Source organism: Ambystoma mexicanum, chromosome 11, assembly GCF_040938575.1.
Source record: "Ambystoma mexicanum isolate Mex_15411 chromosome 11, UKY_AmexF1_1, whole genome shotgun sequence".
In the NCBI taxonomy this organism is placed as follows: domain Eukaryota; kingdom Metazoa; phylum Chordata; class Amphibia; order Caudata; family Ambystomatidae; genus Ambystoma; species Ambystoma mexicanum.
The window spans coordinates 827,526,354-827,548,735 of NC_090934.1; the positions used below are offsets into that span (position 1 = coordinate 827,526,354).

General features: G+C 45.6%; 1 protein-coding gene across 1 annotated transcript in view; it reads left to right on the top strand.

Moving 5' to 3' along the window:
* NCR3LG1 (natural killer cell cytotoxicity receptor 3 ligand 1) overlaps window positions 1-19,994 on the top strand; it is a 722,742-nt gene extending 702,748 nt beyond the window's left edge. The window contains exons 11-12 of the mRNA XM_069623776.1: window positions 15,206-15,247; window positions 15,992-19,994. Coding sequence (XP_069479877.1) covers window positions 15,206-15,247; window positions 15,992-16,311 — 362 coding nt within the window. The 3' untranslated portion in view covers window positions 16,312-19,994. The remainder of the gene's footprint in view (window positions 1-15,205; window positions 15,248-15,991) is intronic.
* Window positions 19,995-22,382: the final 2,388 nt, after the last annotated feature.

Below are 22,382 nucleotides of genomic sequence, written 5' to 3' on the forward strand. Positions count from 1 at the left end.
GACCTGTGAGAAAGCCTACTAAGTAGAGGCTTCTGCAGTGATCCATCTGAGAAAGTACCAAAGAATTTGTCTTCCCTACTTCATGCACAATGTTCAGAGGAAAGGGGAGGCATTCAAGCATGTGTAGGTAAGAACATGATTTCTTGGTCAAGTCTTAAACATGGGGAGTGAACTATTAGAGTTTATTGAAGGTAATGCTTGGTTCATTGACTAAAGACCTAAGGGTAGGTGAGGGAGCAAAGGTGGCGGGTCATGTAAAAGGTAGGCAAGGAAGAAAGAGGCCATGTTAATTATCTCAGTTTTGGAAGCATTCAAGTATAACCTCTTGTCCTTCATCCATGCTCTGATGTCTTAAAGGTAGGACAGGGTATGCAGGGGATATGGAGAGGAAGCTTTTAGAGTGAAGCTGTCTGGGTACAGTAGATCATTGAAGGAATACTCAGGGTTTTAGCAGAAAAGGTAAGGGTGGGTGTAGTAGCCACAGTGGCAGGACATGTGAAAGGAAGGACAGAGGAGCCTAAGTAAATTATTAGAGTACTGGAACCATTAATGCATAAACTGTTATTATTCACCCAGGCTTCGATTTTTGAATGGTAGGACGAGATAGGCACAGGGTCTGGGAGAGGAAGCTACCAGAGTTAAAGCTAACTGGGTATCATCAGAGTACGTTTGGAAGGCAAAGAAGAAGGCTGTGATCTGGTCAGGAAGCAGAGTCAAGCAGGCTTGGCAGAGGCAATTTTCGAGGGTCAAGCCTCGGGGGACTCCACTCGTGAATATACTTTTGTTTGGAAAGGATCAAAACCTGTTGAGTAAGCCCCTGTCTACTAATGTATATGTAGACTTGTACAGGTGACCAGACCGTCAAAAGACCGTCAAAAGAATTGCAAAATGTCCATTTGAGGAACAAGGCCATTATATTGGGTTGGGCATTTAGTGAGTAAGCCAGTAGCACATGTGGGGTCCATCTGTTTACTAAAGAATTGCTATATTCCAAAATGTTAAGCTCTTTAAGTGTCATGAAAGGTGAAGGTAAGTTTTGAAGTAAGCAACTGTGCGAAAGAAATGAAGAGTCGATCAAGGAGGGACCTTGCTCCTACCTGCCGTACACCTTGTAAACATCTGAATTATATTAATAGCAGAGTTCAGCATGTGGGTATGGTTTGCGATTTTGTATCACATTCATATCTCCATATGACTTACCTTGGAGTTGGAAGTCATTTATTTGACTTAATTCTCAATGAGTAAACTGCTTTCAACAGCCAGTCACCATTGAGAATACTATGACGCAGAGTCACTGTCATTCACCAGCACACGATTGGGACCAGATGTATTGGGAGTATGGGTCTGATTCTCAAAGATCTGCCCTGGAGGAAATCGGAAATGCCAGTGGGTATTGCTCCTGCTACCTTATACCTGATTCACAAAGGCTAAACCTGGAGCAAAATCGGAGATGCCATTGAACAAATTCTTTGTACATGAGTACCTCTGAAATGCTCCAGGCATCTCCCAATGTACTCCAATGTTTGCATTTGTGAATCCGTTATGCAGTACCAGGAGCAAATCAGAGATGCTCCTGGGCCTTTCTGATTTGCTCCAGTGAAAATCTTTGAGACTCAGGTGGGCAGCTTTTTGTTTCTAATAGCTGCTGCCTAGATTTGACATATCTAGTGTAAGAGTTGAACGTTTGCTTATTGTGACTCAACATGGAGAGGATTTAAGTCTGTACATGAATAAACAAATCTGCACCATGATTTTTGAATATCCCAACAAAATACAATTCAATACAGTGAATCTAAATTGGAGTTATTTACATTAGTGGTGGTTATCCTATAAATGTTATGTCATTGGTGCTCTCAAAGACCAAAATTGGAGACCCCGGCTATATTTGTTCTACACTTGGAAGCCCTCCTGCCTTAGAGTTTGCTGAACTGCACTATGTCACAGGCCCTATCTATTGCTCTGCCACTACATTTCTGGTAAATCAGTTGTATAAATGCTTATGTTAGCCAGTTTATCTAGGGTTTTGATTTAATGAGGAGGTTAATTTCTTGCTAGACATTGGGTTTCATGAGTAATTTTGTAGTGTACCATACATCCAATGGGCCTCCAGGAAATGACTATGGAAGGAACAGCCTCTCTATGGTTCGAGGGAAGCAAATGGAAATCAACTGAAACTCGGGTAGTTGTGCCCACCCGGATATGGGATTAGAAAAATTAATTGGGAAGATGTGCCCTGCAGTGGTCTTGTATACCATTGTGTATAGGTGTGTTAGGCAGAAACCTGTGCAGTTCCCTCTGGGACCACTGCAAATGATTTAGGACTACAGGTGTTTGGCAGTAAACCCACTTGGTAGCAGTCTGTACCACACAGATTCACTTGGTAGCTGTGGCTGAGCAGTCAGACTTCCCTCAAGAAGAGTTAGGCAGTATACAGAGTATTCACAATAGGTCAAGAGAACACAGTAGAACAAGTAACCACTAACCAGGGCTTGGTGTAAAAGAGATATAATTATTTATTTAAAACCACATCTAGAAAAACACACAGGCACTAATAGTAAGCAATTCAAAAACACGGTCACTAAAAGATATACACTCCCTTAAAAGAATATTAGACAAGTCTTAAGTAAAGCCCCACTTATTTTCAGACAGCGGTGAGTTTAACATAGATGGTACTCTAATAGTTTGTTTTAAAAAGGGAGAGAAAAGCAGAGAACAAGTTGAAACAGATCCCAACACTTTTACCAGAACATAACAAGAGGGGAAGGCAAAGTAAAACCGTGAAGTTAGAGTTCAAGAGGCCGGATCCACTTTCAGAGGATCCAAACGAAATGTGTCCAAGGTCACACGGTTGCAGTGCACAAAAGTCTTGTAAAGGTTCAAAAAGGAGGTGGACCAAAGAAAGGGACCAGTTAGAGGGTCAAGGCGGCCAGCCCAGTCCAGAAGGTTAAGGAGTTATTATTACCTTGTAGCAATCTTTAGAAAAGGAGGCCTGGCGGACACGGTACCTTAAAGTGGTGAGAACGCTCCAGCGGGGGCAGATGTTCCTGGCAGCGGATGCAAGTCGGTGCTTCATCCGGGGGAACAGAGGATCTCGTCGTGGAGGAAGACAGGAGTCCGTTGCACTGTCAGGGAAGAAACCAGCCGCAGAGTTTCTCAGGTACAAGGAGCGGTCCGGTGATTCGCGGTTCAGTGGTGAGTGGCTATCCGGCTGCTGGGGTGCTTGGCACGGGCAGTTCGACCACAAACCGGGCTGGGGTGCGAAGGAAGAAAGGTAAACTGGTTGTGCCCACCAGTCAGGGGAAGAAGCCTCTCCAGCCGGCAGATCTTCTCTGTCGTCGGGAAGTGGTGAGTCAGTTCTGCAGGGCACCACCGGTGGTGTCGTCGTGGTAGGTCGGCCCAGCTTCTCCCTCGTCGGATTCTCAGGTCCTGTGGCGACTTCTGAAGTTCCAGTCCCCAAAGCCCTGCTTTTATGAAGAAAACCCCCATCCACTCAGCATAGCTGTCACTCAAACATGCTAAGTGGTGAGCTGGCCGGCTCACCACTTGGGCCAATCACACAAGAGTGCGACTTGAGTTACCAAGGGTGCCTAAACCCCCTCCCACACCCCCTGTGCTACCCAGACAGAGTGGCACCACTTTTGGAGGCTTCTGTGGAGAAGCCTGCCAAAAAGTGGAACAAAGAGCTCGATTTGGGTTGGAGTCACAGAAGAGAACACAAACGCCATTTTAGAATTGAGTCTTGGCAAAAAATACCAACCGGAGAATTAATATTAATTAAATAAACCGGCTGTAACGCTCACCTGATTCCCACAGAGGCGCGGGTCTTGGCAGGAAGGTGTCTGTGACTTGAAAAGTGATGTGCAGGACTCGATTGGCTTCTGGGGTCGAACCTCTTCGCACTGTGTGTCGAACTCGAAGAGTGAGGTTTCTGCAGGTGAAAGAATATGGGGGTTAATGGTCTGGGTTGTTGAATGTCCCTCTCTCTCTCTCTCTCTCTCTCTCTCTCTCTTCCCAGCTTTTTCGTAGAGCCCCCAGGTCAATGTGCTCACCTTAGATAGGTGAATGCTGGGCTCTCCATCTGCGTCTGATGCAGGGTGCCGTTGCCAGTTCCTTCACTGGTGAAACATACGCCTCTTGACTTCCGAGGATGGTTACCGTCGTTATCTGCATGAGCGGTGAGTTTCTGGACACCTTTTGTCTTTATAGTCTTTAAATGCGTGGCACGTTAATATTGAAGACTCTGTATAATGCTTTTCCCTTATGTATTGCAGGACTCTAGAGCTGGAAGATGGAGTGAAGCGCCTGGAAATTCGTAAGTATGGCAAGCGCTCTAACTGTCTCTTTCCTTGCAGCTTAGTTCGTGTTAAAGAGACGCCGGAGTATTCGCAGGCGTTTTATGGCGACAAGCGTGATGGGCGTAAGTAAATACCTGCTTAATGTCTTTTCTTTTGTCTTTCAGATGTTGGTTTGCAGCACCGGAGTCCGCGGAATGCCAGTAAGTTGTAACAATACTTTGTCTTCACAGGCGGCGATGCAGAATGAAGAAATCCGGAATTCATGGCGTGCCGGTAAGTATAACAATTCTTTTATCTTTGCAGGCGGAGGTGCAGCGTGAAAACACGGCCGCTGCCGATGGATCAGGTGAGTAAGCACTGCGTGTAAAGGTTGCCTTGCTAACCTGTTGTTTCTTGTCTTTTGCAGGTGCTGATGATGACTGGATACAGGAATGGTAAGTATAATTCTTGCAGGTTCAGGATCGAAAGAAGAAAGGCTGGAACAGACTCGGTGAGCGTTCTGCTGCAGATGCAGGATAACGCGAAGCACGTTTCATCTATCGGGTGTGGTTTAAATAGCCTTGGAGTGATGAGGCGTCTTCTTCCACGGCCCCGCCTAGGTAAGAAAAGAGTTCCAGTTTCCAGAAGAGTTCCAGTGCTGTATCCAGGGAGTGGAGCTGCCCCACCCAGGTAAGAAAGTAGTTCCTGTTCACAGAGGGCTTCTAAGTGGCTGGTAAGTAAGCAGCATGGTCTGCTGCAGGTAAGTCCACCCAAGCACTTTCACACCAATTATGAGCCCGGCGCTTCCAGTGCCGGGACCTATGGTTTTGATGAGCCTGGTGCCACCGGCGCCAGGACAAGGTCCAAAAGGTCCCAGTAGGGACCGGCTGGTGCCTAGGATTAGGGTTAGGGGCCTGCTTCCAAGGACGTTGGGCTGGTCCTGGCTCCTTGGAAGTAGTGATCATGACACCGGCGGTATGTTCGAGGCCATGAGAATTAAATAATTAAAGTTGGTAGCCTCGACCAATGGGAAAATCCCATAGGAAAATATTCACGGTCGAATATAACAAGTAGTTTCCACTGCCACCAGCCAAAACTCGATCAGGGGGGATGGAGACGTGCCCCCTCGACTAACAGACCCCGGGGCAATCGAATTGCCCCAACCAGTACGTCCACAATATGATGGTTTGTACTGGTTTCTGTTAATAATTTGGGACTAGCAAAGCCAATGGTGACTTTACATGCCCTGGGAGACAGTAGTCAGTCCCAGGGTATGGAGTCTATGGTGGGGTGTCACTATGACACCCCTGTGTTACTGCACGGAGGGTGCTGTGTAACACACATCGTAAAAACACATGAGACCCTATGGAGTAAAGGACCCCATAGCCCATAAAATACATTCACAGTCAAAGGAATACCATAAATCATGTCCAAGAGTGGGAGGAAAAGAGTCTCACTCTTGGCAGGAGGGAAAAAACAAACTCCAGAAATCCAGCAAAGCTGCTGGGGGGCTCACTAGGTTAGGAAATTCAGCTTAAAGAGAGAATTCTCCCTAACACTCGCCCCCCCCCCCCCCGACTAAGGGACAGGAGGATTTAATCCACTCCTGGATGAACCTCATACCTCTAGTCGATGACATACATCCTAGAGAGTCCATCAGCATTTTGATGGTGACACCCTGACCTGTGCTCAATGGTGAAATCAAACCCTTGAAGGCAGATTGACCATCTCAATAGTTTTGGATTTTACTCTTTCATTTGCATTAACCATCTCAAGGGTTGGTGGTCAGTCTGAATGACAAAAGTAGAACCATACAAGTATGGCCTAAACTTCTTCAGTGCCCACACAATAGCAAAGCATTCTCTTTCGATTGTTGCCCACCTTGTCTCAGGATCCTTCAGATTTCGGCTGATGAAGCAAATGGGGTGCTCCCTACCTTTCCCATCCAGTTGACTGAGGACTACACCTATTCCTACATTTGAAGCATCTGTTTGCACAATGAAAGTTTGGTGATAGTCAGGAGCTCTGAGTACTGGGGCTTGGCAAAGAGCCTTTTTCAGGGTTTCAAAGGCCTGATTGTATTCCTCATTCCATCTAAACTTTTTAGGGAATTTAGGAGAGGAGATGACATTCAGTGGAGAAGCTATGGACCCATAGTTCTCAATGAAATTCCTGTAATACCCAGTGAGACCTAAGAAGGCTCTCACCTGGGTCTGAGTAGTAGGTGTTGTCCAATTTTGCACAGCTTCAATCTTACTGGGCAAAGGCCTTATTTCTCCACCTCCTACCTCATGTCCAAGGTAGACCACTTTACTCTGTCCAATCTGGCATTTACTTGCCTTTATGGTCAGATTGGCCTTTCCAAGAGCCTGCAAAACATATCTCAGGTGGTCCACATGTTCCTCCCAGGAATTGCTGAACACTGCTGTGTCATCCAAGTATGCCATGCAGAAGTCCTCCATCCCATTCAGAACCTGGTTTACCATCCTTTGAAACGCAGCCGGTGCATTTTTCAATCCAAAAGGCATAACCTTAAACTGGTATAAGCCAATTGGGGTAGAAAATGCAGTTTTCTCATTGGCATGGTCTGTCAGGGCTATTTGCCAATAGCATGACGTCAAGTCAAATGTGCTGAGGAACTTGGCTGCACCAAGTCTATCCACCAACTCATCTGTCCTTGGCAAAGGGTGGGCATCAGTCTTAGTGACTGCATTAAGAGCTCTGTAATCCACACAGAATCTAAGTTCTTTAGATCCTGCCTTTGGTACTAACACAACTGGGCTAGACCATGGACTAGTAGAGGGCTCTATTACCCCGAGATCAAGCATCTTGTTGACCTCACCTTTGATGTTGGTTCTTACATTTTCTGACATTCGATATCCTCTGCTTTTGACTGGCAGACAGTCACCAGTGAGTATGTCATGCTGTCCCCAAGGGGTCAAGCCTGGTGAAAGTGAGAACAGGGAGGCAAACTGATTCAACATAGATTGGCACTCTTCCTGTTGCTCAGGTGTCAGATTTGAAGAGAGATTTACTCCTTCAATGTTTTCGTCTAAAGGTAAGCCTCTGAGGAGATCCGGAAGAGCTTCACTCTCTTCTTCTTCCTCTGATGATGATAGAATCAAAGCTCCTACATCAGGTCTGGAGACATACGCTTTTAGTCTGTTGGTGTGGAAGACTGTTGGAGCCTCCTTGGGGTTGCCCAAGTCCACCAGATAGTTGACCTCTCCAAGTTTACCCACAACTTTGAAGGGTCCCATCCATTTGTCTTGCAAGGCCCTCTGCCTTGTTGGAATCATAACGAGAACTAGCTGGTCCTGAGTAAACTCAACCATGTTAGCCTTTTGGTCATGCCAGTGCTTGACCAATGCCTGTCCAGCTTTCAAGTTATCACTTGCTTCTGCCATCATTTGTGACATTCTCCTTTGGAGACCTATCACATAGTCAGTCACTCTGACTGGCTTGGGGGAAGGAGCACTCTCCAATCCCTCCTTGATCAGGGCCAATGGACCTCTGACCGGATGACCATAGAGAAGTTCAAAGAGAGAATAACCTACTCCCTCCTGAGGGACTTCTCTATAAGCAAAGAGAAGGCAGGGCAGTAGAAGGTCCCACTTTCTTTTAAGGGGGTCCTCTTAAGCACCTATCATGCTCTTCATGGTTCTGTTGAACCTTTCAAGCAGCCCATTTGTCTGAGGGTGGTATGCGGTTGAGAACTTGTAAGTAACTCCGCAGGTTTTCCACATGGCTTTCATGTAGTGGGACATAAAATTTGACCCCCTGTCCGAGATTACTTCCTTAGGAAACCCAACCCTGGTAAAAATACCAAGGAGGGCCTTAGCCACGGCCGGAGCTGTAACAGTCCTCATTTGAATTGCATCAGGGTATCTAGTAGCATGGTCTACTACAACAAGTATAAACCTGTTGCCTGAGGAAGTTGGAGGATCAAGGGGACCAAGAATGTCGATCCCTACTCTCTCAAATGGGACTCCCACAACTGGGAGAGGCACTAAAGGTACCACATTCTTGGAGCCAACCTTACCAGAAGTCTGGCAGGTGTGGCAGCTTCTGCAGTATTTATCTACTTCGGCCCCCATCTTTGGCCAATAAAAGTAGAGTGAGAGCCTTTCATTAGTCTTCTTGAAACTCAAGTGTCCAGCTAAAGGAATCTCATGGGCTAACTGCAAGAACTGTGGTCTGTTCTCTTGGGGTACTACAAGTCGTTTATTGTCCCCAGGTGCAGACTTGGTTGGTTCACTGTAGAAGAGGCCATCTTCCCAGTGTAACCTATATTTCCAAGGCTCTTGCCCTTCAGCCTGAGCATCTGCCTGGTGGCGAAGACCTTCCAGAGTTGGACATTCTCTCTGTCCCTTACTGAAGTCTGCCCTGTTGGGTCCACCTTCTTCCAGTAAACACTGCAGCTCAGGATGGTCAACAGGATCCAGATCTCCAATGAGTTCCTGGCCTTCTACTAGCTCTTCTTCAGAGTCTAGTTCAACCACACAGGGTTGTACCTCCCTCTCAGCCTTAGCTGGAGGGGGAGTTACTGGTGTAACTTTGGACAACCTAGGGGAAGTCCTTGTTGGCTGCACTGGAGTGCTGGCTGTGAGGTTCCTTTTAGAAGTTTTAGGTTTCCCTTTTTCTTCTATTTTCTTAGAGACAGCAGCTGACATCTCCAGTGGAGCAGGAGTGATCTCTTTCTTCATCATCTCCTTGGGATTACCTCTCATGGTTCTCTCCCTTGCAGGTCTGGTGAGCTCCTGTAACCTTTTACTAGGAGGTCTGGGGGTATGTGACACTACTCCAAGAGTTATCAAGTCATTACCCAGCAGAACCCTATATGCTGACAGATATCTTCAGAGTCATGTCATTCCACTGGCTGAGAACTGGTAATTGGGGAAGCATCTGCACAGGCCCTCCAGCTAACTTGGTGAGGCGTTTGGGTGCCTTAGCAACATCCTCAGCCTGAAAAAACGATTTGTCCACCACAGCTATGCTGGCCCCAGTGTCCCATATGGCAGGAGTCTCCTAACCATTCACCTGGACACTGTCCTTATAATACTCTTTAGTATTATCTGGGATAGAATTATAGACATCTAAGTTCTGTTGTTCCCACAGACCCAGAGACACTAAAGAAAAACTAGCTTAGACTCCAATGGGTTCATCAGCAAGTAATAGAAAGTTTCCACTTGCCATTTGGACTTCCTCCTCTGGAGCGAAGGCTGAGGAGACAAGCTGGACCCCTGAAGGTTTACCCTTACATCTGGGATCTCCTTTCACATGGTCAGTAGAGCCACAAACAAAGCATTTACCAAATGCTTTCTGGAATGGTGGCTTGTTCTGACCTCCTTCTGGTTTGGCACCAGGGGGTACACTAGCCTGATTTGGTTTCCCTGGTGGCTTACCCTTTTGGTTCTGTTTGGGGCCCTCTTTGGAATTGGAATTATTAGAATTCTCTTTGGAGTCCTTTTTTGGCTTTGTTCCCTCATCCTTTTTCTGAGTAGCCCCAGAATCCTTGTGAGTGGCCCTGTTGGCAGCCCACAAGTCAGCAGCCTTAGCTAACTTCCTGGAATCTAATTCCTTTGAATCAGCCAAGTGCTGTCTGAGCTCAGGAGAGCAGGCATCATAAATTGACTCCAACATTACAAGATTCTTCATTCCTTCATAAGTGTTAACTCTGTAACCCTTAATCCATCCCTCTAAGTTTTTCAAACGTTCACTCACCCAGGTAGCCCAGGGGGTACCATCATGCTTTTTGAGGGTCCTAAACCTCTTAAGGTACTGGGAAGGGGTCTTCCCAAATCTAGCTATCAAAGCTAGCTTCACACATTCATTATCCTTCTTATCCACCTCCCCCAACTCCATTACCACATCAGTTGCAACAGGGGGAAGCTTAGAGAGCAACCAGGGAAGTAACTCATTCCCTGTGATGTCCTGGAGCCCATGATTATACTCAAACATTTTCAACCAATCCAACACATCCAATCTAGGTTCATACATACCCACTAATTCCTTAGGCATCCGGGGTCTTTTGGGACTGGAACTCCTAGAAGAACCAGAGGAGAGAGAAGCATTTTCCACAGACAACTTTTTCATTTCTAATTCATGATTAAGCTCTATTTCTCTGATCCTTAACTCAGTTTGCTTCTGCTCAGCCTGGGCATTCATTCTTCTGAACTCTAGCTCTTGATTTCTTTCAGATTGAGCTAAAAAACGTTTGTACTCTAATTCAAGCTTAATTTTTTCAAGTTCAAAATAAGCAGGGTTACATATGGGACCTGGTATAGGCCCAGTAGGTGCAGTAGGTAAGGCAGACAGAGGCTCAGAGTGGCTAACTTCATTAGGTTCACTTTCCACTTCTGACTCATTATCAAGACTTTGATTCAGATCAATACCATTACTGTTTTCTACATTTGCTTGGGGGGGGGGGGTAGATTCCTCTGTACCACCCAGACTTTGGTTTTCTAACAATCTTTCTATAAGTTCCATTTTCTTGCCCTTCTCAGAGAGATTCTTATGTCTACACAATACTTTTAAGCAATCAGCAGTTTTGGCAGACAATGATTCTAGGGTATAACTCTCCATAGCAGACATAGTTAGAAAATCAGCTTTTTAGTGCTAATGTGGTTAGTTGTCCTAAAGTGTTCAACAAGCACTCTAAAGTGTATACTCAATACAAATCCCACCGCTGTGTGTTAGGCAGAAACCTGTGCAGTTCCCTCTGGGACCACTGCAAAAGATTTAGGACTACAGGTGTTTGGCAGTAAACCCACTTGGTAGCAGTCTGTACCACACAGATTCACTTGGTAGCTGTGGCTGAGCAGTCAGACTTCCCTCAGGAAGAGTTAGGAAGTATACAGAGTATTCACAGGTCAAGAGAACACAGTAGAACAAGTAAACACTGACCAGGGCTGGGTGTAAAAGAGATATAATTATTTATTTAAAACTACATCTAGAAAAACACACAGGCACTAATAGTAAGCAATTCAAAAACATGGTCACTAAAAGATATACACTCCCTTAAAAGAATATTAGACAAGTCTTAAGTAAAGCCCCACTTATTTTCAGACAGCGGTGAGAGCTTAACGTAGATGGCACTCTAATAGTTCGTTTTAAAAAGGGAGAGAAAAGCAGAGAACAAGTTGAAACAGATCCCAACACTTTTGCCAGAACATAACAAGAGAGGAAGGCAAAGTAAAACCGTGAAGTTAGAGTTCAAGAGGCCGGATCCACTTTCAGAGGATCCAAACGAAATGTGTCCAAGGTCACACGGTTGCAGTGCACAAAAGTCTTGTAAAGGTTCAAAAAGGAGTTGGACCAAAGAAAGGGACCAGTTAGAGGGTCAAGGCGGCCAGCCCAGTCCAGAAGGTTAAGGGGTTATTATTACCTTGTAGCAATCTTTAGAAAGGGAGGCCTGGCGGACACGGTACCTTAAAGTGGTGAGAACGCTCCAGCGGGGGCAGTTGTTCCTGGCAGCGGATGCAAGTCGGTGCTTCATCCGGGGGAACAGAGGATCTCGTCGTGGAGGAAGACAGGAGTCCGTTGCACTGCCAGGGAAGAAACCAGCCGCAGAGTTTCTCAGGTACAAGGAGCGGTCCGGTGATTCGCGGTTCAGTGGTGAGTGGCTATCCGGCTGCCGGGGTGCTTGGCACGGGCAGTTCGACCACAAAGCGGGCTGGGGTGCGAACAAAGAAAGGTAAACTGGTTGTGCCCACCAGCCAGGGGAAGAAGCCTCTCCAGCCGGGAGATCTTCTCTGTCGTCGGGAAGTGCTGAGTCGGTTCTGCAGGGCTCCACCGGTGGTGTCGTCGTGGTAGGTCGGCTCAGCTTCTCCCTCGTCGGATTCTCAGGTCCTGTGGCGACTTCTGAAGTTCCAGTCCCCAAAGCCCTGCTTTTATGCAAAAAAAAAAACATTCACTCAGCCTAGCTGTCACTCAAACATGCTAAGTGGTGAGCCGGCCGGCTCACCACTTGGGCCAATCACACAAGAGTGCGACTTGAGTTACCAAGTTAACTCAGTCTAGGGTGCCTAAACCCCCTCCCACACCCCCTGTGGTACCCAGACAGAGTGGCACCACTTTTGGAGGCTTCTGTGGAGAAGCCTGCCAAAAAGTGGAAGAAAGGGCTAGACTTGGGTTGGAGTCACAGAAGAGAACACAAACGCCATTTTAGAATCGAGTCTTGGCAAAAAATACCAACCGGAGAATTAATATTAATTAAATAAACCGGCGGTATGTTCGAGGCTATGAGAATTAAATAATTAAAGTTGGTAGCCTCGAACAATGGGAAAATCCCATAGGAAAATATTTGCGGTCGAATATAACAAGTAGTTTCCACTGCCACCAGCCAAAACTCGATCAGGGGGGACGGAGACGTGCCCCCTCGACTAACAGACCCCGGGGCAATCGAATTGCCCTGACCAGTACGTCCACAATATGATGGTTTGTACTGGTTTCTGTTAATAATTTGGGACTAGCAAAGCCAATGGTGACTTTACATGCCCTGGGTGACAGTAGTCAGTCCCTGGGTATGGAGTCTATTGTGGGGTGTCACTATGACACCCCTGTGTTACTGCACGGAGGGTGCTGTGTAACACACATAGTAAAAACACATGAGACCCTATGGAGTAAAGGACCCCATAGCCCATAAAACACATTACCAGTCAAAGGAACACCATAAATCATGTCCAAGAGTGGTAGGAAAAGAGTCTCACTCTTGGCAGGAAGAAAAAAACAAACTCCAGAAATCCAGCAAAGCTGCTGGGGGACTCACTAGGTTAGGAAATTCAGCTTAAAGAGAGAATTCTCCCTAACAAGGTGTTACCCACCCATATATTGATTATTTTGCAAACACAGGATGACTAACATTGGTGAATGAAGTTAAACAAATATCAGTTAAAAATATGTACATACTGTTGAAGCTGGATACGGTATCCAGTGATGTTACTGAATAGAAAACAGAGAATAACCTTTTTACCGAAACAGAAATACCCACAAAATATAAAATATTTAATTTAAATGTATATGGGTGGGGTAAAGGGGTTACGTGGGGTGGGGAGTGTTTAGAAGCACAGGAAATCGTGGGGTTTGAGGTGAACAGCCCAAATAAAAAATAGAAATTGATTTTATTCAGTAAAAAAGTTTTGGTAAAAAAGTATTCTCTGAAATTTCAATTCGGTTACATTACATAGATCTGCTGGATGCATCTTACTTACCTGTATGGTTGATTTCCTATTCCCATTTTATAAACAGTGCAATGCAGTAGCAACAAATGTTTCTCCAACACAACTAATGCGACCAGAATTTGAAAAAAACAAGCATGCATTTATTTGCTGTGAGAAAAAGATTAGGTAAATAATACCACAATCTATACACAAACAAACAAACTGATGCCAATTGACACTGTGGTGTATTGGCGTGCCAAAACCTGAATGTAAATTCATCTAGGTCTCTTTCGTTATTTACAGGGATGAGTTTAAGAACCCAGTGAATAATTACTGCAGACTTTGAGTTAATATAGGCATACATTGGGCCTCATTATAAGTGTGGCGGTACGGTGTGAACAGTGCTGGTAAGGCACCAGCACCGTCCACACCGCACCGCTGAATTGCGAGTTCTGCTTGCGGGGGCCTGAGAGCCTGCCAGGTCATACCTGGCGAGCTGTGCGGCACCCACGAGCAAAACCCGCGAATGCACCGGTACCGTTATTAACGGTGCTGGTGCATCCATGCTCTCCATCTCCATTCGGCCATATGGGGCAGGATGGAGTTGAGGAGTGCGGCATTACCTGGCACCCGCGAATGGGCAATTACCGGGCCACAACACTCGTAATGGCCCCGTAATTGCCTATTCGCGGGTGCCGGTCCCGGAGGCGAGTTTGGCGGTAGCCGTGCCTGCTATAAATGTACAGCTACCACCAAGCTCCTAATGAGGCCCAATAAGTGGGCCTCATTACGAGGTTGGAGGTAGTCATGGCGCTTTTAGCGCCATGACTACCTCCAATACCGGTAGCGTGTCCGGTCCCGTTCAATGAGGACTTACCGGTCTATTCCGACCTTTGTGGGACCGGTAAGTCCCCATTGAAAAAGCCATTCCCCATTCTCATTTCAGCCCCCATAGGGCTCAATGGGAAGGGGGAAGGTGCTAATAACGGTACCGCGAATTGCGGTACCGTTATTAGCTCTGAAGTCCGTTAACAGGTCCCTTCCATAACGCCTGGTAAAACCAGGCGTTTAGGAAGGGACCCGCTAAGGGACCTCATCGTAGGGCGATAAGGGATTACCGGCACCGGTGCCCTTACCGGTGCCAGTATTCCCTTACCGCCCACCTCGTAATGAGGCCCAGTGTCCTCTTTAACATTTGACCTCATCCGTGAAAGGTCAGCAAATTTAACACGCAACTGATCTGGTAATGTCCCAACCCACATACCAGATTCAGTAACGTTTCTTGAACAATTTAATGTAGAAAAGGAATGTTGTAAAAAAGTCATTTTTGCACAGATTTTTCAATAGACAGAAACAAAAAACACTTTCAGGCTGCATATTTCAAAATTACCCAATTCAATTTTGGCGATGTATTGGTGCCCTAGCCTGTATCCTTACTGGTGTATGCTGCAAAATTGTAAAAAGTGGGATCAACCAAACTGGAGATAGTCTCTTTTCCTGACAAATAATGTATGCATGTGCAACATTAGAATGTAATATGGTTAGCACATGACAGAAGGAAGGAAGGAAGGAAGGAAGGACCCCCATTCTCCAAAATTGAGATTCTGCAGGGTAGGGTAGGGGTCCAAACCTGCTGCGGGGGTTAGCTCGTCCCCCCGTGCAGATGAAGGATATAGTCCAATGTACTCATGAGGTATAATTTCAATGCGCTTTTGCATAGATAATACACTTGTACTTTCCTTGAACCAAATTCTCTCTTTTGTCTTTCAGGGAGTAGGACACCACCTCCTGTAGCCCCCCGAAAAAATCCTAGTGAGTAGAAGTCTCGAGTTCAAGATGTCGATACTGTGCACATGAGAGAGAAAGAACAATCACACACGTGATCATATTAGTGAATGGCTCCTGCCCAGACGGACACTGTCACACAGGCCCACACACACATACACTCTCGCCACACTATACAGGGCCTTGATGACATTCACATCTGCAGATGGCTCTTGCACAAACCAATACTTCGCATATAATAAAACGCAAATATTCATTTGTGAGGACACACACACACATGCACTTCTCATTTAAGACATAACAGTATTCACATGCATATTTTCAGATGAAACATTCACACACACACACACAGAAAGAAAAATCATTCACATGCATGGACAGGAGCGCAGCACAGCTGACACAGGACATTGCATTAATGCCATGCACGCACTTACTGTGACGGTGTGCACTTATGCTTCTGTCGATGGAATATGCAGTGTTTTCTATGCAACGCACTACCGGAAATCACGCCATTTGTATCCTACCTACTGCACAGGACTGGAATGAAAGGCACAGGTTTGCTTATGGCCTAAATGTAGTTAATGCACATCGCACGAGGGGGTCGGCCAGACTGTCAATAGTATCATGTCATGTTTTCAGTTGAGTTGTTTAACCACACTTAACACAACATCAATGAGTAGCCTTTAAAATATTGCAATCTTTGTGTTATTAGTAATGTTTGTTGTTACTGTATTTCTCTTTAATAGATTATATTCAATTCATATTTTCCAGAGAATGAAACAGACATTGAGAGGGAAGTAAAGTCATCAGAAATTGAGTGTCTGACCAGAAATCCCAGGGCTGGCGAGAATGTGACACTGACGTATTTTGTAAACGGATACAATGCAGACGATGCCTCTATTTCATGGACTGGTGGAAAGTTTCCAGTTGATGGGGATTATATCCAAAACGAGATCACTGAAGATGGTGCCGGGTGTGTTTCCACTGTAACTTTTCAAACTGAGCCACATCACAAGGAATGTGAAGTCAAATGCGAAGTGACGATAAATGGCGAAACTACGGAGAAAACATACCTTTTAAAACTCACCTGATCATTCATCAAATGGACAATTTTAACACTGAAACTGTTTGCGCGTGCTCTCTGTTTTAACTACTATTGTGTATTAACATTTTGGATTTTGTTGATAGTGAAACCGATTGGGCTCCTCGAGGTGTTTGGTTGAAATCGATTTTTTTTCCAACCATGGATGTGTGGTGCTTGCAGGGATGTTTTTGAAGGTCATTTAAGACTGTGCTCAAATACTATATAAATGAAGGAACCACACAATGGATCTGATGTGATCTCTCTCTCTCTCTCTCTCTCTCTCCTGGATACCTTGAGGAGTGGATCGCTGTGTGCCACTATTTAACGACTCTGACACTAGGGGCAGCAAATGTGAGAGTAGCAGTGGAACCAAGCAGACAGAGTAAAGTCGAAGACGACACCTATGCTAAAGGGTAAATTTGCCATAAAAGCCATTCAATGTCATTCCAACATTAATTCTTATGTTGTTGGACATCACTGCCGTGGAAGCACCGCTGATTGTAAAAGAAAGAAAGACTATCACTGAGTTGCAGATATCAATAGCCATATAGTTGCCTGATTCATTAAGAGGGATACCCCGATATAATGCACCCTGACATACAATCCCACCTCAGAATTCTGGCACAAGAAACAGGGTAATTTAGCAATAAGTATTTTGTTTTAATAAAATAAAATCAATGCAAAGGTGGTCCCCAAGATTCATGGGAGGGAAGCCACCACAATATTACAACTGCTCCAAACCGGGAGGATCCTCCTCTGTCCAAGCTCCGTCCATCTGGAACTCTGCCTAGCCACATCTGCAACATTGACAATCACCTGGCATTCAGGAAGTCCCTAAAAACCTTCCTCTTTCCTTCCTCCTCTTGAAATCTTCTCAAGCTCTAGGCAGTGATTGACCCACGCAGATAAGTACTGGCCCAAACCGACAACACTCCTATCCCCCCAATCCACCATGGATGCTGTCAGCATTAGCAGCAGCACACCATGATAAACTCATCCCCCTCCCAACCCCAAACGATTGTACATCACTCGCCCATCCCTCCAGATCCCCTACCAATGCTCAGGCTCAAAATCTAAGGAATCCTTAGCTGGCGAGACCAGCCATTCATGTTGGACCTAGATCTAGCAGCTTGCATAGTCGTTTGCACTGAAACACCTAACGTGCCTCAACACCTCTGCCATTAGTATACAGCTACAACCAACGAAAGATTTAGGTCTAGCTGGGCACACATCAAGTCTCCCGCACTAGCACTCTATCCTAAACCACCAACAGCACCCACCCACATGCCTGCTCTCTGGCCTGCTTATTGGAGCCTAGCTAGCCCACCTAAGCCCTAACCTGGCAGAATGCACACACGCATCTCAAAGTTAACTCTTAGAATCTCCCATACATGAACCTCGATCCCCGAGGGTGTTCCAACCACAAAGCACATTGAGGCCATACAAATGTGGAAGTGGCACTAGATAAATTACGAATACAATACAATACAATCATAGGCCGTTTAAAAAAAGTAAAAATACAAAATAAACACCCTGCAGAAATCTCACTATTTCTCACACAATACATTTACATAATCAAATCTATATATGTTTAATTCTGAACAGAAATAGGCATGCTATTCATAAATCTGCCACTTGTCCTTGGCTCTATCAAAGCTGTCTTTCCTTCAAAACATCTAAAAATTACCGTAAGTTACACAATACATTATTGAGAGAAATATGCTTTACAAAATAACACCAACAAGTGCTATAATTAGAAAACATTTGCATAATCACTTTTCCCATGTAAATATGGTGCCGAGGGTTGCTAGTATGCATTTGCAAATTCAAAGTATGTTTACACTGAGTTTCATCACTAATTCGGCAGGTTTTGGGTTATGGATGCAGCATTATCAATTCAGTATGCACAGAATTTCAGTTCACCCACCCAACCTGGGAGGATGGTTTTATGATTTTCTTAAACAGGTATAAATGCCCCTCCCCTTTCACATCACAAATGAGAGTGCACTGTGCAGCTTCAAGAATGAGGGATATATCGAATTTACCTAATAATTTTCTACGGGAGTAGAAATTACACAATTCAACTTTCTCTCATGTCCCAAACCGTATTAAATAGCTACAACCTTCACAGAATACCCATTATCAACTCAATCTTCATTGAGCTATTGTACATATCACAGCTTAATGGTAAAAACACTTTGGGTACAATTTAATTTAAAGAGATTTTTATTTACAAAGAGCTGCATGCCGGCGTCTCAGAAATGCGATCTTTATCAACAGTATTCTGTCTTGTCTTTGTTCATGTTGTGTATAGTTATTTATGTCTGTGAACGCCCTTATGCCACAGGGCTTGAAGATTGGCACAATTCAAATAATACATTAATAAATGGGCACACAACTCAGAAATGTATTTTGGGTTGGACTGAAATTAAATCTCTTTTGCTTTTAAATGCAGTGAAACAGCACTGTTCATTTCCCATTACAAAATCGATGTATTTTAATAGAACCCTTCAGGACCACCCCCCTTCTAGGACTAAGCAGAAAATATTTGTAGAGATCATCTATTGTTTCTATTGGGGAATTCTCGCACTCCCTTTGAAATGATCTTTTTCAGAATCCGCAAGCATCCTCTCAGATGGGCAATCTCCCAATAAGCAATTCCCCTTCTGATCTACTTCCATGAACTTAGAACTGCCTCAGATTTCCTTCTCTGTAGGTTCACTTGTGAACACGGCTCATCCCCTTGGAACCAGAATCCTCCCTTATGCAGCTCTCCAGTTCGTCTCCCTAATTAATCCTTCCATATTTATCATACCCATTTATAATCTAAAATATTCCCACACTTTGTCATTGTTGGTGCTACACATCGTCATTGATCAAGTCCTTCGAATGACTGGTCCAACAGCCAGAAACTCCCAAGGAATACACATCCATATTCTTCATTGGCTAATATTTTTGATATTTTTGGCATGAGCGAAGGAGGGGCTGTTTCACTCTTACACTTCTGAATGCAAAATCATTTAAATTTCTTGACACCTTGAGCTGGGTATGTACATATTCATCTGCCAAGATGATCACCTGGACATGCGGCAGGAATGGATGATATATGTATTGATACATTTATTAATGCTATAATTTTATTAATATGTAATAATCATAGGCAATGTGAATTTGGACTTATTTTATACAGAAATATCTCACGAAAAAACCCTATGTTTTTTCTGTAAGCCACATGAATCCAAAATTATTAAGCAAAATTCACTTCTGTATATATAATGTCATTGCAAAACAATGTGCTTTATAAGTGAATAATATGCAGGATGGGCATGTTTTAAGTTAATGTTCAGGCATCACTTGACATGTTGTTATGTGTTTGTTTATCACATATCCCCAGCCATGTGGCTGGTTGTATTAAGGAAGAGTTCAAACAAAGGTGTCACATTAGCTTGAAGAATCTGCTTTGAGTACAAAGAAAACAGACGGCTTTTATTAACACACTGTGGTTTTCTTAGTGTTGGAATGTTGACGTAATTTCTTAGGATCCTCTTCAAAGTAGCTCCCCATTGGTAGTGGCTAGTTTGCTATGGGTTGAAACTTGGGTCATATGAAGTAAGTACAACATAGGGCTGAGATGGACCACAAGTGTTACTCAATTCAATACAAATAAAATTGCCTTTTGTTTTCCCTTCATTTGCATTGCAAGTTATTATTTAAACTCCGCCATATTCTTATGACTTTGCACTATGAACTGACAGTGATTGTAAAAATGAATAATATCTTACATTAGAGAAAACTTTGAAGACAATGATTTTGCCTTTTGGCTTGCCTTGGTGTAGAGAAGGGAAACTGCATAAGTGCTCCATTTATAATACTTGCCAGCATCCTATGACACATTTCTTTGTGGCACCAGCTGTGTTCCCTTGGTGTTTAATCATAGTTCTGACCCACTCAAGCCTTTTCTCACTTCTGATGTGCAGTTTCATGACTTGTAATTAATGATCTTTCAACTCAGTGTGCTGTTGATATACAATTATTCAAAACTCAGTCTTTGGGGTCAGTTCACACAACAGTTCCCGGCAGATGTGTGAAACTCCATGCCATTTGTGGGATGCTGTGTCTCAATGGAGAATGTAAGTACTGGTATCCCCCAATTGCACCCTAGTTGTGGTAGGTTGTGAGGGGCACACATCATAAATTAAGCATTGTATTTTTCTGCTGCCTCTCTCACTAAAAACTTCAGACAATCTCCATGTCTCTCAATTTTTTATGTTCTCTTTGTTGCTATAAATCTCCCCCATGAGTGATATCTCAAGGAGAAGGAGGTAGGTTCAGGAGTTGTGGCTTCTGGGTAGCTGCAATTATTTTGCTCCTGGAATTGGGTCCACATCAGCCCCTCAGCGTCCCGTCCCCTTTCCTCCATACTGCATGGGCGTCCCTTCCAAGGGACGAGAGACGGAACCGTTTTACCCAGAAAAACCTTCTTCCCCTTTAAATTTAGAGGCGCGCTGGGGTGCGGCCCTGGGAGTATGCACTGCCCTGACTGCGCCCTCTGGCGCCACACCCAGTCCCCTTTTCCGTGTCGACGGGAACGGCCCGAATTCAACTGCGCTCCTGGGTTTGCCTTCGTCCATGTAGTTCCACGTGTGGATACTTCTTCTGTCTTTTTTGTCTTTTTTTTATCATACATGTACTCGGTCCTCAGGTGTCACGCTCCTCCCCGGCGCATGTCGACTTCCACAGGGTTCAGCAGGTGTCCATCCTGCGACGGGTTCTTCCCAACTTCAGACCCCCATGCCCTCTGCCTTCGTTGCCTTGATCCAGACCACGGTTGGCAAGCATGTACTGCGTGCAACACCCTGTCTTCTAGGTCTCTGAAGAACAGGCTAGCCAGGTGGAGAGAGCTTTCCCAGAAATCGCCTCCAGAGAACCTGAAGTACTTCGTCAAATATCGATCCAAGCCCAAGGTAAGGCCTCTGTTCTCCATCACACCCAACAACGGAGACTCCTTCCTAAGGACTTTGCCCACGCGGTAGGGACTGCCCAGGTTCTACTACCAGCATGTGCACCAAGGCGCCTCCGGGTACCGGCCTACTGGTTGAGGGATCCTCAGATCCTCCCAGTGACAGTGTTGGAGGACTGGAAGGTACTCGTACCGGGTCTTCACCCAAGGGACTAAGCCCTTGTACTGGCAACACGTCTGAGGGGCCACGCCCCAGTACCAGCAATACATCTGAGGGGGTGCCTAAACGCGGCTCTACCGGCCCCTAGGCAGAGGGCTTTCCACCTGCCAGGCCTTGGCCGGAGGAGCAGGGTAGGCCTCATGATCCATACTCAAGAATCCTGAAGGAAGCTGGGCCCAGCTAGCCGAGCAACATGATGCAGGCATGTGGAGGGCAGCTCGACAAGATGGCCGCCTTGCCAGACTTCACCCTTTCTACGCCGCACCAGGAGCGGGAATTCAACGAAGAACGAGTGTCAAGGTGCGACTGCTGTTAACCAGGTACATGGCCTACAGCCTATCCTTCATTTGCGCAGGGCAGGTTCCTGCTACGTCCATTTGGGCAGGGTATGCAGCGCCTATAGCAGCTGCCCTCTACTCTGTCTACATCCCCTACAACCCCTCCAGGCTGTGAGGACAGGTTCTTTGAGAGGTTCCTGGGACTCATGAAGTCCCCCCGGATGGGTATGATCCTCAGGGATGCCATCAGGGAGGTCCTCCCCCAATGCTTCCAGCACCTCAGGCTCCTCCGCCAGCATCTCTGGTCCTGGCACAGCCTTTGCCACCTGCCCCGGACCCCCCATCTCTTCAGGCGGTTCCGTAACAGCCTCCCCCACAGCCTCCGGCGCCGGTCCCACTACCCCAGCCTCCGACTCCCGCTACTCCTGCTCCTCCGGTGCAAGATCCTCCAGATCTCCAGGTGGACATGGACAAGGAGGAAGACCCTGACACAGTATTGTCAGCCAAAGCCTTCCATGAACACCTGGCTGGGCGGGATGAGTACCTGGGCCTGCCTCAACCCGAGGTTGATCAACCAGTGGAGGGGGTCCTCGCAGAGGTCCTCACACAATGCCCCTCTG